We start from the raw sequence: 16,534 nt of genomic DNA, 5'->3' as shown, positions 1-16,534 counted from the left end.
GGTGATAGGATACAAACATTACAGTATTACTGTAGATGCTGTATGTATTATAGAAGGGAATACATAATGGTTTCAATTTCCAGTATTAAAAAATTGATCTGTACTCAGCATATTAAAAATATCATACTGGAAGTGTTTGCTTTAGTGTCTGCGTTAGCACATTTTAGAATGCATCTATTAAAGCCATAGTTTGGAATAGATGCAAGTAGAGACTCACATAACAGAAACTTATAAATAATATATGCAAAAAACATTTGAGGGAACATTCCTAGTAGTCCGTATTTCAGAAAAATAAGTTATTGAGACTATTAAAACATTTGCTAGCATTTTGCATTCTGACTGGGAGTCTTTCTGAAGATCGAATGTTTTGGAGGTTGAATATCCTCTTATCCTTAGCAGGAATCCTTCCAAAACATCTGAGCCTTATTAATAAGGTAGTGTGGAGAACTGTCATATGGCAAGCGATGCATGTCATGATTTACTTAAGCGCTTTTGAAGGTTAAGGATCTTGTAGTCCAAAACACTTAGCAATAATAACGGCCAGTGGTCTCTCAGGAAGTATAGTGGAGTTTGTTATTCATAACATAGTTTGTTAATCAAAATTCGATATGCTTTGAGGGAAAAGAAGGACAAAATGAAAACAGTTTTCTAACTGAATCTAGGTTTTTAGGCAGCAGAGTTCAGCAAATCCATGTAATGAGAGCCAAGTTTTCATAAGCAGATGCTTAGGGATGAGTACACAGAAAAGTGTGCTGTTGTACCCTGACCCATGCTTGTGCTTGTTTGCATCCTGCAAAGAAAAATAGCCACTGCTTACCCCAGACATGGGCATTGCACCAAAAAGGCTTTTGTGTGAGTAAAGATAACCTGCCATAATCAAAGGGGAAGCACAGGAAAAAGTTAAGTAAAAAACAAGAGACACATTGTCACTTTGCTTACTCCATTTGGATTTTCAGAACCTTCCAGCACTAGCAAAATTCTTCTGTTATTAACATCTATTTCCCATTGGTTCCAGCAAGACATGAGAAATCCTACGGATTTCAACAGGAGTAATGTTAATACCTTGTGGAGTTTTTATGATTGCTCCAGTTCGTGTATCAGGCACAAATGGTAAACAGGAATTTTCAAATAGAAGAGTTTTTCCATTATAGTTTTTAGGTGAAGGTAAAAACACAGAGAAAGCAGACAATGCTATTTAGTGAAGCAAACCAAACCACGTAGTTTCCAGCATAAAACCTAACCACAGAACTACAGAGACAATAAAATGAGGATTAATCTGCATTATATTATATGCCAGTCTCAATGAAGTAGTTATATGTCCCCCATTAGTGAAGAATCTTTAGCATAAATGAACTCACTTCCTCCTTAAAAAGCAAGTGGATTCCCTTTAAGAAATCCAGGAAGGTTTTCTCAGGAAGTCTGCTAGAAAGCAGGAAACTGCATCCATTTTCTTCATGTGTAAAACAAGCACTAAGCTGTTCTTCAATTATCATGACCGCTTTGCTGCAAGAAATTTGTATCCGTGTGACTGGAATCAAACCTGTTGCAGCAGATGAAGACACCCTGGCTGGATATCCTTCCCTGAATGCAACTGGATTTCTTTGTTGGGTTTTTTGGGGTTTGCTTTTTTGGGTTTGGTTTGGTTTTTTTTTAAATACTTCCTTAGTTTGGGAAAAGTTGAGTTTTCCTTGTTTAGATTTATATTATGTCATTGTTGGAAACCGGTAGTTTAATTAAATTTCTCCCTACATAGTGCAGTATCACATCAGGAAATTTAACTGACCAACTCAGTGTGGTGATTAGTGTATTAAATATTGATTTGAGACCTAGTAATGGCGCCATTAGTGACTGTGCAGGAGGTTTGTTTTATCTTGTGTTAAACTGCATTGCATGTTATGAGAAAATGTGATCTGACTGTCCTGAGTCGCCTCTGAATTTCACGTTGCTTGTCAAAGGATAACAAAGTCTTTTAGAACTAAGCCATTTTATTTTTGTGTTTGGTTTTTTTTTTTTTTTTTTGATGCTATCAGAAGTTTTTGATTTGGCTTCAGTTCAGTTATTTCTTCTCACTCACGGCAGTTTAACTAAGGGCAGGATCCAAACTATGACATTGACTCTATTATTTCCGTTACGTTCTTACGCTTTTTGTATGTCTTTGAGCGTTATTCCTCTCAGCCAAGGGTAAAAGACGCCGTTAACTCTAATTATTATTAGATTATTTGTATTTATTCCCGAGGCCCAAAATGACTTCCCTTTTTTCATGTTCTTGTGCTGTCACAGCTGGACAGCTGGCCGGTAACTCATCGGTGGAGATGTATCGGCAAGTGCTTTTGTCAGGCTGCCGCTGTGTGGAGCTGGACTGCTGGAAAGGGCGGACAGCTGAAGAAGAGCCGGTCATTACACACGGATTCACTATGACAACTGAAATATCCTTCAAGGTACAGCAACACAGTGCACTGGTGTAGCTGGCTTTAGCTGGGGAGGTTTCTTTCACGTAAAATGCATCACAAATATGTTGCGAGAATGTTACTGCAAAGGTGGAAAGGAAGAGGAATGTGGGGGCAGAAAGATGCTGTAAGAGGTGATTTCAAAGCACATGCAGAATCATTGGAAGAGAAGATGTTCCTGGTTATCATGGCAGTCAGAAGAAAAGGGTGTGATAGTCTGTGCCATCTGGGGGCTGGGCTCCATGCCCAGGGCCATACTCCGGAGGATGTCCCTGCAGCACATCTCAGAGGGAGAGAAACAGGGTAGACACAGTCAGGGCTGAAAGACCGCGTATTGCCACCACAGCTGATTTTACACACTGTGAATCGGGTCTGGAGCCAGGCCGATAGGGAGGAAGGACTGGTTTGTGTTACAGCTCCATAGCATGCAGCAAGGAGAGCTGAGATAAAGGTCACAAGGATTTGAACGGCAATAAGCAATGTGTCAGTATACTCTTTTTCTCTTCTCTGCCTGGTAAATGGAACGGGAGATGAAAGTGCTGAACTGAGGTAGGAAACAGGAGCTGACGTGGAAATCTCTACAATTTGCAAGCCTTTTAAGTTCCTGTGGACAGAGAACACGCTACACGTCCAAGTTTGGCAGGTCCCCATCCACGCATGATCATTATATTAACTATTTAAAAAATCAATAACGGTGTGTGCAATGTTACCCTTATCCTCGTACTTGGGTTTAAATTTGAAGCACTGGAGGATGAAAAAGAAAAATTAGTATCTTTGGAGAGTGCGATGGGATATTTGTGCCATTCAAACCCTAAACATATCATCTGTATTTCTGAATTTCATCTTCCTTTTCCTTTTTCTGTAATAAAAGGTAGATACTATACCCCTGGCAATAACCTTAAATTGTTACCTTCTTGTTACTCTTAAAGATGTTTTTGATCCGAGGTGCTAGAGGAGTGGGATGGAGGTGTTTTCCTATAGTATTAAGATTGGTAGTCAGCACAACTTATAATGATACATCAGGATATCGCTTTTGAAGTGTGAAGAAATAATTCTTGTTCATCTGATACATAAACTCACGATGGAAATACGTCTCTAGACTTACCCGTGTGCAGGAAGACGTGGGAAAATACTCATTACTGAATTTGGTTATGTTACGGGTGTTACGTGTGGCCTCTCCACTAGCTACAGGTTTGAAGCATGTCTCCCACACTTGAAGCATGAGTTGTTGGGGTTTTTTTTGTCTTATAGTGTCTTCCTTTAGGGAAAAAAAAAAAGCAAACAATACTGCCACACAGACAAAACACCAAATTTCACTTGGACCAGAACACTCCTTTCTTACTTTCAGTTTGTTTTCTCTAACTCTTCACTGATTGAGTTAATCGCAAGAAAATGTGAAACACAATCTTCTTGCACATTTGTTATTAACTTTCCAGTTATGTTTATGTGAAGCCAATTACGTTTATACATGTAGAGTTTGATTGCTGGAAGTCCTTTAATTAAGGAAGATAGCTCTCAACTCATTTGGTCATGAACAGGAATTTAAAACAAAGTTAATCTGATTCTTAAAAGGGTTATTAGCATGAATGAGGATTATCCCTGGTTACTTAGATGTTCAACCCTAGGCATTTTGTTTGCAGGAGAGATATTGGAAGGTATTTTAAACCTAGTCAGGAATATTTCATCTGTCACTTCAGGGCAAATATTTTTTCTCCACACAGAAAAAATGTAAAAATGTGTAAACTTCTGGTTTCTTTTCAGCAATGAAAGTGTGCTGCTTGGCTGAGGAGGAGCAAAATGATAGCGAAATAATGTGTCAGAAGTGTGTGAATCAATTCAGAGTGATCGCTGGGTCTTGAGTGCTGAATCATTTATCAGCTCATGCTTTTGGCCTGACCACGGCACACAATGCTTCTGTTCAGTCCGTCAGTTTTCACTGCCTCAGATAGGCTTTCTGAAGTGCAGAGACAGAAGCAATATATACTCCCCATCCTTACGTTGTTGGGATTTTTGTGGGGGTTTTGATTGGGTTTTGCCTTGCTTCGTGACATACAGAAGTCGGTAAGGTTTTTCTCAGCTGCAGATTGTGAGCTGCTGCCAGCGTGAGATCTTGTAGGGAACCGACAGTATTTTTCATGCCAGGAAGCTCTGTGTGTGTACTTTATATATACCTTGGAGACCTGTTTCAGGTGAATCATTCTGCAGCTGGAGTAAAGTATGGAATTTGCCGTGGTGTTCCTCTCTGACCACAGAGAATTTGCATTTACATTTGAATGTAGTGCAAGACTGAATCACCAGCATACCTGTTTCTCCATAGAACCAATGCCTGAGCTTTTCATCCTCAGATTTCATCAGTGTAATCCTGATCTTCCTTTCAGCTTATTTTCCCCACATGTGCTGGATTTCATCCCTTTTTGCAGTTGAAAATAAATTTGTGGATTCACTCCACAGCTTGCGCGGTGTGTAAGATCAAGAAAGGCCTCGGGACTGCTTTTGGCAGTACTTCTTATATCCAGCCTCAAGTGTTCTTAAGCCCTGCATGATGCTCCATAACCAAGGAGAGGGTGGAGGTGGGTGGAGACCAAGCCAGTGCTAATGATCTGTGTGGAGAGCATCAAGGTGGGAGGATTCAACATTTGTAACCCCATTGTCAGCACTGCTGGTCCCTTGTCCTGGCAAAATGGCCTTAGATGCTTTTGAGAATCTCACCAGTTCTGAACAGCGCTGAGGTGGTGCCAGCACTTAGTGATTTACTGGAGCTGGAAAGAAAATGTGCAGTGGGAATCTCCGTCGTGTGTTTGCCCATGGGAAACCACTGCTGTGAAAGAAGCTGCAGCTCCCTACCTGCCTTCACCCAGCCTTCTGCATCGTTTACTATTCTTCTCATTAATACTTTGCTTTTCTGCTTTCTTTAAAAACTAGAAGTGGTCTTAATTGAAGCACGTGAATGGTTAGTGATATGTGAAGCATTTAAATATCTGGTGATTGCAGTTTATTAAATATAGTTATTCACCACCTGTGTGCTGAGAGTGCTAGTTTCTCATCTTACAAGAGATACTACAACAATTTGTGCACGAGCTGTGGTTTTTTTCTATTTACATGAAGACTGTAAATTTTATTTGTATCCTAGCTCATATCAGCGAATCTTGAGATGGCTTGTGCTTTCCTTCCAGCCCTGGATTCTGCAACCCAACATCAGAAGATTGTACCAGAAGCTCAGCTTTCATGTTAGGAAGTGGATTTCTTACTGTTATGCTTCTCAATTGACCATTTAAAAGTACTAAAAAATGGGCAAAAGGAATCCCCAGAGGAGGCTTGTTTAAAATAAATAAATCTTTCAGATTTTAGTCATCCTTATGATTTGGGAGGGAACAGGCTTATGGGTTCCTGTACATTCCAGAGTTTGACAGCAATGCGTATGGAAAGTCTTCAGTGTTTTGTAAGTTCTTTTTAAAAAGATCTGTGTTTCGGTAGGGAAACATTGAATGATTTGTAACAGTGAGTGCATTACTGTATTGTGCATCCCCCATTAGTGCTATCAAATGATTCCTCTACTAGATTTACAGTTGCCATTTTCCATCAGAGCTGAAAGGAAACTTCTACACAAGTTTCAGTTTGAGCCCTCTATTTGATAATTACTACACAGACAACTGTTTTAACCGAGTAATTTTTTTCTTGTGTTTTTTTTTTCTTTTTTTTTTTGCTTCTTTCTTTTGCCTTAAAGGGATTTCTTTCCTTAAAAAAGAGGGAACTAAAACTTGTGAGTCAGAGTAAATATGGATTTTATGGATACGTGCTTCTGCTGATGATGTTTAGAAGATAGGCATTTGTCAGAGCGTGTTTATTATTATGCAGAATAGTTCGTGAAAGTCATAGCTTCAGGCATGGAACAACTCCACGCAAAGACCAAGTTTTACATTTAAACTATTGATTTAGGCAGACATAAGTCATTTCTTGAGAAATGTGGTGCTTGAGGCTCATCAGACGTTTTGGAGATTTGATTACAGTTCAGGTTGAAAAATTTGGTTGCTGCAAAAGCACAACCAGAGCTTTCTGGGATGTTTAGAATGGAAGGTATGATTTCAGACCTCTTTGGGTCTTTTCTATCTTCAGCGACCAAAACGCTGTTTCTTTAGAGACATACATTTGTAACTATATGTATTTTGATTCTTTAGGAAGTAATAGAAGCTATTGCTGAATGTGCGTTTAAGACATCGCCCTTTCCGATCCTCCTTTCCTTTGAAAATCATGTGGATTCGTAAGTAATTCCCGTGTTTTCTTGTATGGTGTTACATTTTTTGTAAGGTCTGAGCGCAGAACTGTGTATGCACTTGTGGCAATTTTATTGTATGACATGATCAACAGCTCTTGCCCCCCCCCCCCAAATTTGTATCAGCCTAAGTAGCCAAGATGATCAGGATGAATCAGGCATGTTGTTAAAAATCTTCCTGAATTAGAACCTTTTGTGTGAAAGAGAAAGTTTGAATAATTGGGAGACAAATTGTGTTAACTTACAGTCTCAGTATGTCCTGCTGGAATGTAGCGGTACTTCATCAAGGAATAAGAAGCAATATTTCACCTGCTTCTTACCCTATTCTGCACTATAAGCATATTCTGTGCATATTCTGTGCACAGAATTTGGTCTGGTTCTGGTTTCCTAGCCAAAACCCTAGACTAGCTAGGATTGCAAAATAGGTGGTATGGATGGCCAGGAACTCTTCAGTGTCTGCCAAAAAAAAAATACCAGTTTGCCTAAGCTTTTTTCTTTTTCTTTTTCTTTTTCTTTTTCTTTTTCTTTTTCTTTTTCTTTTTCTTTTTCTTTTTCTTTTTCTTTAATTAGAAAGGGCAAATTTTCTGTGTAAAAAAAGAAGAGTGAGAACATTTCTAAATTTGTACTAGTGATCTTATTATTGTCTAGTTCTGATTTTTCTTTTTTTTTTAAGTTTAACTTTGGTTTTGAAGATGGAGATCACATGGTTTGAAGTGTGGGGTGGCATTGACACATAACATGTGCCTTAACTTCAATGGCCTTTTCCCCTTTTGTTTTCTGCTGTGAAAACATTTTCAACACTTCTGGGGCCAGTTTGGACTGAGAAACTTTTTTTTATTTTTTTTAAATGGGAAATAAAAAGTAATCTTTGGGGCAGCTATGAATGATTTAATACAAATCAGAAAAGATGTTGGCACTTTTGCTTCTTGAAGAGGAAAAGGGTGAGGGCTAACTGCTTTTCCATTGTTTTAGGAAGAACATTCTCATCATAAGGGAAGGAACTGGTAGAAGAAGCTATGTAAGAATGTTTTTAAGAACAGATGTGACAATACTGATCAAAAATGATGTAGGTAGAAAAATTTAAAATCTGAGAGCTGACCTACACTACCTGTATACCTTACAGTATAAGTTTACACTACCTTTTGCAGGCAAATATGTGCTTTCTCTGAGCACATTTAAAGGCTGCATGATTATGATTCAAACAGCTACCTGTTAAATCCCACTTAGTTCTGTCTTCCTCTGAAAGACCACACAGATACTGTGTTTCGTTTCTTTCTCTAATTGGTGCCCTCCTTTTTGGTGTAAGTTTTATATCGCTTTGGATTTGCTTATGCTCACCTACTGCTGTGGGTTTTAACTTGCAATGCTTTTCTCAGTGCTTCCAACTGCAACCTCTGGTCTTTAGAAAAGATCTCAACTGTCCTTCTTCAATGTATTATATTTTGTATTCATTCCTCTGTATTTGTTAAAATATACATTCACTGTGTTACTATAAGGCAGAGAAAAAGCAATATCCGATTTATTTTAACCAGAAGGGTTGCATTTTTCTTCCTTTAAAGTCATAAAGACTCAAATCTTCAACTATTCTGGGACAATCTGTTCTATTTTAGGAAAGTAAAGAAGTAAACAATTGTATAATATAAACTCCTGTCAGATGTAGGTAACATACAAAAGTGGATTTAAAACTGTAAGGTGAAACTTTGTCAAAATCAAAGGTGGTGTGATGCTGCAGGAACATGTCAAAAAGGGAACAGAGTTACTGCTGCATTACTCGAATATTTAGAATTTGCCCCACAGAAACCATTGGACCTTTCTGTTCAGAAAACTCCAGTCATGGAATAATGAATTAACCCTAAGTGTATTATTTGATGTCCTTTACCATGCATTGCTATGACATAGATTTTTAGTGAAGCAAGTCTGCAAAAACAATATCAAGTATTTTCTCTTTCTGAGGCTTTATTGCTATTTATTACTTTTGCTGCAGTAAATCATCAGACTTAATGTGTATGATCTCTAATTTTACTTTGGCTGAACAGAATTTCTAGTTATTTTACCGACTGCTACAATTATCTCATTTCTTCACTAGTTGCTAGAGAAATCTGCAATTAGTCATGCCACTCACAGAAACCTTCACCTAATTTCATGCAATGCTCCTTTTGTCTTTTCATTTACTTGGAATGTTGTTTTTCTCCTACATCTTGAAAGATGGGCTTTGCCCTGAGTATTAACAAAAAAATGCAAAGTGTTTTTATGGAATTGCTGTCAAACAAATCCTATGACATCAATTCCTACTTTAGGTGACCAAATTTTTCTTCTGATTTTCAAGTTACAAGAGTCAGTATTCATGTATGAAATGCTGGTCCTATAAAAGTCAGCAGAGGTTTTTGCTTTAATAGAAATACAGTTTTAGCCTGTGTTCTGCACTCGCGGCTTTTAAACAGACTGTGATTATCAGAGGCAAGTAAGTTTTACATCACCACTACAGATGTGACAGTGTTAATCACCAATGAACTTAAAATGCATTTTTTCTTCCTTCTGGTTTATGTTCATGAGAATATTTTTAACACCTTTTGTTCACCTAGAGAATAAGTCACTTGTTAGCACATAGTGTTAATCTCATTCTGCTTTCTTCAATGTTTTTTCTAGAAGGACTCCTCTCTAATATCTTCATAGCATGTGAAGAATTTTAATTTCCTTTACTATAACTCCACTATGCAGTATATTTCTTCTTGCCGGTTTTTATACAATAAAAAGTTTAGAAAAAGAGGTGAGCATATAGATTTTTAGAATATATAAAATATTACGTACACCATCATTTATATTGAAGTCAAAACATGCACACTGAAAAACGACAATACTAAGAAAAGATGTGGTTCTATCAAAAAATAAAATGCCCTGAAAAATGTTGAAAAGACCTCAAGAAGACCTTGACGTTTGAAATTGGGCTTGCAAGAAGATAAGCAATCTGCAAATCTGAAAGCAGACACTATAATTAGAAATGCACTGATGACATAGCAAAAAGGTTAAGTGATCCTTGAGCAGTATCCATATAAGATTGCTTCCAAGATTAAATTTAATTACAGTTATTCATACTGCTGGTTTCTTGCTGGAATTGTTATTTCAAATATTAACAGGATTTTTATCACTTTTTCTTCCTACACTTTAAATTATTTTAGACTCTTCTGGGGAGCATCTGTGTCTTTGTCTCATGCAAAAGGAGGATCTCTGCAGAAGTGATAATAATACAATGTTAGGAGCAGTAGTCGTGCAGTAGTGCCAAAAAGCCTCTGTGACTGACCTTCATAATAGACATAATACAAACATGGTGAAACAAAGTATGAGCAATACATTTCTTAATATTCTTTAGATTTCCATATCTCCAGTTATCCTGTTGCCACATTCTCTTCCCTTGCCCTGGCACATTTTGGGTGCATATATAATTAGTCTATGTGCTGCCCACCCATGTCTGCACAGTGAAAATCATACAGAAAATAGTCAGCTCTTTTCAGGCAATCAATTTTCATTACAATACATGAATGCTGAGAGGATTTCCAGTAACAGTAGATGTGTACCAGGAAATACCTGCTTTTTTTTGTTTCATAACACAAATGGGGAAATATGTTGTAGAAAAACTGGTATTTCAATCTGTTGCTCTGGTTCATAATTTTGAAAGAAGGGAAAATAAAAAGAAACTGATATTCCAACTTTCAAAATACTATAATAGTGATACATAATCTCTACTATTGCTAATGATCTATCTCTCGAAACAACATATATGTAGATATATATTAGAGGGAGAGAGAGAACACAAAAAAACTACCACTCGATTAAAAACTGATACTCCTAAATATCTTTTATTCCCTCTTAGGAGCTTTTAAAATTATCTATGCTTACAGTCCAGTTCACAAAGACAAGTGACTTTGTAATGTCAAGATTTTTCTACTTTGGCCTTGTCTACTACTACAAGATTTTTTTACAGTATTGAAAACGGGTAGTTTTTCCACATAATTTTCCTTTTCCTTCTGTCTGCATCTGGGATGCAGTGACACTGGAATTTGTATGCTTAACCAAAATAATATTGCATTACATTTTTCTCTTTTGCAAAAATGAAAGTTCTCACTGTGCTCTCTTTGAGGTAAACATGTAATTAAACACAGAAGATGAGAAGAATTTGTTCTAGCTGTGGTGATAGTTTGAAATTTATTGGATTCAACTCTTGCATATTTTTTCAGATCCCTATCAAGACTTTGTTTTGGAGTCGATGTGCCCATTTAAAAATGCTGATGTCATATCTAATTATGAAGATTTCAACAATTGTGCTCTTTTGATTCAAGGAGTTGTCCTTTGAACTTTCTGGGTTCTAAGAGCGTGGATCTATTCAAAATACACACTGGTGGAGAAGACTGAAATAAAATTCACTGTAATGACTCCTAGACCTATAGCAAACATCCAGCCTGCTCGCTTACTAGAGTGACGTGTCTTTCTTTTCCTTGGTAGTTGGCAGTTAGAAATAGCTAACGCACCATTGTAGCCTGGTCAGTTCTTCCCATCACCTTCTTCCTTGTGGGTTCTTAGTTCCACTGCCTTGCTTGTCTTCATCTTAATTTTTCCATCCTCAGCTAAAAGTGGCTTTTAGGTTTTTTTGTAGAATTGGCTGCATGCAAAAGAAAGCACTAATGAAGTGCTGTAGTGATTTAAACTGCGTGCAGCACTTGCGTAGCTTTGTGGAATAGTTTAAAGCCTCCTCACGATATATTTTGTCAGCGACTGGGCTAACGAGCAGTTCACCCCATATCTGCTTCAAGGGACGTCCAGAGTGCTGATCTGAGGGAGATTAGGTTTTCTGATTCAAATGCCACCCGGCCTTTATCTCAGCTTCGGTTTGTCCTTGCTGCCCCCAGGAAGAGCTGCACCGCCAGGTGCTCAGCTGGGACCTAGTGACAAACTAGACACGGCGGTGGTTGTACTCTTAGTTTGCAAGAGAAAAACGAGCACTCCTTTTTTCCTATATACCCAGCTCTATTTTGTCATGAAAAATAGCTCCATGGTAACATAACCACTTATACCATTTGTGTATCTTCCATGATATGCAGATCATAATTAACAGTAGTCGAGGAAGTTATATTAAGCAATATAAACGCGTCCTTTAACCGAGACTTCTCAACAGAGTATCAAAAAAGGAAACTTCTAAAGGTACCTAAGCACAGATGTTACAGATTTTAAACAGGCACATATAACAAAAATACGGTCTAAAATTAGAAAGAGAGTGACTGTAGCACTGAGCTGCTTTTTAAGATTATTTCAGTAACATTGCTGATCAGTATAACCTGTCATCAGTCCTAAAACTCCCATTGCTGATATGCAGGAATTATTTCATTCTTTGATTGCACTTTGGGAAAATTTATTGTAAGTAGAGTTTACTGAGGTTCGATTTACTTCTAGAAGATGTCATGAAAACCACTGAAATAATTTACTATGGTAAAATTTGACACTCTATCTGATTTTAAATAAAATTTTAAAATTAAAAAAAAAAGGACTCCAACAATGTACCTAAACAAGCTAAAATCATCATTGAGCAGCTCTACCTAGCAGCTTGTTATTACGTCCCTACTAAGAAGGCTGTCCTGATATGTTGGTCACAGTTATATACGCATAACATGCATGCAGTATGTGATTATATGCATATAAAATGTAGTTATACCAGCACTTATTACAGCAGTTCTCCAAATTGACATAATACATCTTAGCAGTAGCACAATTACATCTACGCTATGACTTCTGCCAGTGAGGATATGTCAGGGGAAATAACTTCTGAATGGAAGAGAGAGCAGGGCAAACTTTTGGTGCAAACCCAGGCCGGGAGGTCCACGGATGGGTCTGTGCTTTGTCCTGGAGCGCGGGGCAGGGCTGTGCTGGATGGGCTGTCATGCTGCACAGGCGCAGCACCCACTTCACGTGGGCTAACAAATAGGGTGGGAAAGTGGGCTGCATTTCAGCAGAAAATCTGCAGTGAAACTACCTGCATTTTAGAAATCTGCGGTAAAACTAGCTGCTTCTCTATCAATGCCTATAACTGATGTGACTTTGCTGGTTTCGAGACCCAGGTAATGTCTTCTGCCCCTTCTTCTGTATGGCTGTGCCGTGTAGTCATGCCGAGGGAGCTGGTAGGTACCCGTGGCTTGGGAAATTTAACGGACACACCTGCATAGGAGACTGCTTTCTGGTTTATGCCTTAGGTTAGGTGTGACAAAAAAAGAATTAAATCCAGGTGAGGTTGTAGTGGCAGGTGTGAGAAGAATGCCTGGCATGTCTGTAAAGTAACATAAGGAGGAAAATTAAACTTTGAATAAAAATAGTTGCCTGAAAGAGGCAAATTTGTGTAATAGTTATTTCCCTAAAGGTAACAACTGACAGACTCTTTTTTTTTTTTTTTTGTTTTCTACTAAGTGCATGGGAAAATATACCTCAATGTTAGAATTGCAGTTTCACTATTATTTAATTGTCTAATGCCTTTACTTCATGTATGATCCTTTTGATAAGCTCTATCAGTGGAATCAGAATAATTGCATGATATATCTCGGTCTCTCTGAAAAATTCACAGCAATTGGATTAGGAAATTATATCTAGTTTAGGGATATTAGATATTCCATTACTGCTGCTTTCACTCTGTAGCATTAGTAGGACTCATTTATTTCTTTCTTTTATCCTCTTTAGCCCTAAACAACAGGCAAAAATGGCAGAGTACTGCAGATTAATATTTGGAGATGCATTACTTATGGATCCATTGGAAAAATACCCGGTAATATGCTTTGGTATTTATCAGATCACAAATATCTGTGTAAATTTCTATTTAAGTGTTTCAGTCCTGTGTCATTCTTTATATACAGCCTTTCAAAACAGATTCTAAAGGAGGGAGTTAAACACCGTGAGCTGTCGGTGACTTAAGCATGTAATTTCTGATGCAGAGATTGTTCTGATACAGTGAATTGTAATCTTCTAAATGCAATTGATTCTCATAGCTGCCATTTTATAATGTAGGCTTTCGTATGCAAACTAATACGTATTTCAGTTATTACTGTAGACATTTTATAAGGCATTTTTCTTTTCTTCTTAAGTGCCCTCAGCAGCCCTGTTTCATTTAATGTTGAGGTTACCTCTTTTGCAAAATATATTTCATTTTAACAGGGCTTATAGAGATTACAAAATTATCTTGCACCATGTGGGCCCTAAGAAATTGCCATAAGCTTGTTTCTTTTCTTGATGTAACAAATTTCTCTTCCTTTTTCTGCAAGCTTGAACCTGGGGTTCCTCTTCCAAGCCCTATGGATTTAATGTACAAAATTCTGGTGAAGAATAAAAAGAAGTCGCATAAGTCTGCAGATGGAAGTGCAAAAAAGAAGCTCTCAGAGCAAGCTTCCAACACATGCAGCGATACATCTAGTATGTTTGAACCTTCTTCCCCTGGAGCAGGTATGAACTGAATCTACAAATGTATTTCTTGCTAAAACACAACTGCTTAACTACAGCTATAATTCAGTTCATTTACATTGCTCTAGCAAGGTAAAGGTACACCAGTGTGGGTCTTACTCGGTAGGAAACCATGCTAAGTGTCATTGATCCAAGAGTCTGAGAAGGCTCGTGGCTGAGGATCACTTACAGAGTGACCTACAGCTCAGCGATGTGTACTAACATTTATCTGCACTGCTTAGGAAGGAGAGCGAGCTGCCAACTCCTCCACCCTTGGGTGCCTTTTCTGTGTGCCCCAGCCCAATGCCAAATATAAATGTTTCCTTTTTTCTGTTGTCTCTGAGATGTGCCTTTCAGACTTAACCCATCAGACAGGAGAACTGCAGTGGTTCTGCAGTGTCTTAAGATTTAGGGTAACTGTGAATGAGATATCTGTTCCTCAGGCAGGCGAGGCTCAACCTGCTGTTGTCTTGCGTTAGTTGGGAATATGCCACAGACCTCTATGCAAAGTGCTATAAGATGTTCCTCTGTTCCAGAGATGGAAACAAGCAAAAATAATACTGCAAACAAGTATTTGTTACCATTGGGAATTGTAGGGAATGTAGCCAATGGAAAGCAGTGTATTACATTTAACTTGTTCAATATCAACAGAATTTTTAAAATCGGAAACAAAATAGAAAAGTTATTATAATGCATATATTCTGGTAATACCTATGGGGTCTGCAGGGGACCACTGTGAGTGTTGGTAGGCAAAATTTAGTAAGAGATGGTCCTTGTCCTGAAGAGCTTAAAACCTAACTAGAAAAGGCAAAGAAAAGTGCAGAGAAAAAGATGAAGTAAGGATTTGCTCTGAACCACAGAAGCACACTAGCAGCAGGACAAACAACAAAATCTGTGTACACTGATTCCCAGCCCAGTGTCTGTTCCTTGCACTGGAATTTCTTCTTGCTATTGAGACTGAAATTTTGGATTGCTAAACGCGTAGACATTTGTGTCCCAGTAGTGGAATACTTATAGAGTGAATTGAAAGCTCTACTGGTGTATAAGTTCATTACCATTTGCCATTAAAAAACTTCTTTCCATTGTTTGTAATTTTTTCTAAACTCTGATTAATTGAGCTGAAAATTTTCATGCTGGCAGTTTGCCTCAAGCTGAATTAAAAAGAAAAATCCTGCTGTATTTGTGGATAACATTGTTTATCCTACTAGAAGCAAAGAAAGAGTTTTCAACTATTGTGTTCAGAAACTTTAAAAAGGGCATGCTTTTGAGTAGGGTTTGGATTTCAAAGGAAGATTCATCCTGGTGTCAGGAATGATTTATTACTGTTTTCTTGATATGCTTTAGACAAATCCCAAGCAACAGAAAAATAAGTGTGTGTATGCCAACTGACTCCTTTCCAACACTTAAAATCGACTCTGGGTTCCTAACTCTACATTTTTGCTACCAGCACACAGTGAGAACCCAGTGGCAAAGTATGTGTCTCTTGGTGTATGATTTCTTTTGAGGGCCCAATCTGCTTAGAGGGTAACAGCTTTGTCTTTCAGGACCCTCTCTGTGAGCTTTTCTAGGAAAAGACCTGGGCTGTGAATCTAGATGTTGATGATGATGCAAGGCAGGGGGTCAGTCCCATAATAGGGTGTGTAATTTTACAAATTAACTGTGAATATCATGTCTGTATTATCTATATAACAACCTCTGTTAACAGTAGATTGTGAAGATGAACACTTACAAATTAGAAAATGCTAGAACTGAGATGGCAAAATTGATGTGGTTACTTGGTTCATCTGTGACTGCCAAAATATATTACTTGTAATCCTCCTGTCAGCCATTGTTCCTCCTTTAGGACCTATGCCTCTTTGGAGAATGCAGCCAGTCAGTATTTTTTCTCTCTCTGTCATTCAATACTTGATCCTAGACCTAGCATCCTCATCTTGCAGTGAATTTCTATGGGGGTATCCAGGCCGCATATGAGCACTTGGCAAACAGCAGTGAATTTATCTGAACAATACCTGTGGGAAGTGAAATAATATAAAGCCAATTTTATCTAAGGACAGTCGGGTCTGAGCAAGCTTAAGAACAGTTTAGGGGTGACTGACAAGGAACATCCAGGATCTGATCTTTTTAAGAATAATTTGAATTTTCAAGTATTCAGAGCACAGCTCCAGAGATTTCAGCTACAGCTATGAGCACACAGCATTTCTGTAAATCAGTCGCCAGATTTCTGTCTGTGACCATTAAAAAAGGAAATTATTCACCATTTTAGAAGACGGCTGTGGCAAGAGCCAGTGAAGAGCATGGTTCCATGGGGCAGTGATCTGCAGTCACCACGACACTCTTCTTTTCGCTGTCT

At 38.1% G+C, this 16,534-nt stretch overlaps 1 protein-coding gene across 5 annotated transcripts in view; it reads left to right on the top strand.

Annotated features, from left to right (window-relative positions):
* Positions 1-16,534, top strand: part of PLCB1 (phospholipase C beta 1) — a 398,789-nt gene that overhangs the window by 284,588 nt on the left and 97,667 nt on the right. For all 5 annotated transcript variants that reach the window (XM_075749808.1, XM_075749805.1, XM_075749803.1 and 2 more), the window contains exons 11-14: positions 2,281-2,438; positions 6,623-6,705; positions 13,432-13,516; positions 14,010-14,187. In XM_075749808.1, the coding sequence (XP_075605923.1) occupies positions 2,281-2,438; positions 6,623-6,705; positions 13,432-13,516; positions 14,010-14,187 (504 nt within the window). The remainder of the gene's footprint in view (positions 1-2,280; positions 2,439-6,622; positions 6,706-13,431; positions 13,517-14,009; positions 14,188-16,534) is intronic.

Source organism: Balearica regulorum, chromosome 3 (genome assembly GCF_011004875.1).
Source record: "Balearica regulorum gibbericeps isolate bBalReg1 chromosome 3, bBalReg1.pri, whole genome shotgun sequence".
Classification (NCBI taxonomy): domain Eukaryota; kingdom Metazoa; phylum Chordata; class Aves; order Gruiformes; family Gruidae; genus Balearica; species Balearica regulorum.
This window is presented reverse-complemented; position numbering and strand designations above follow the sequence as displayed.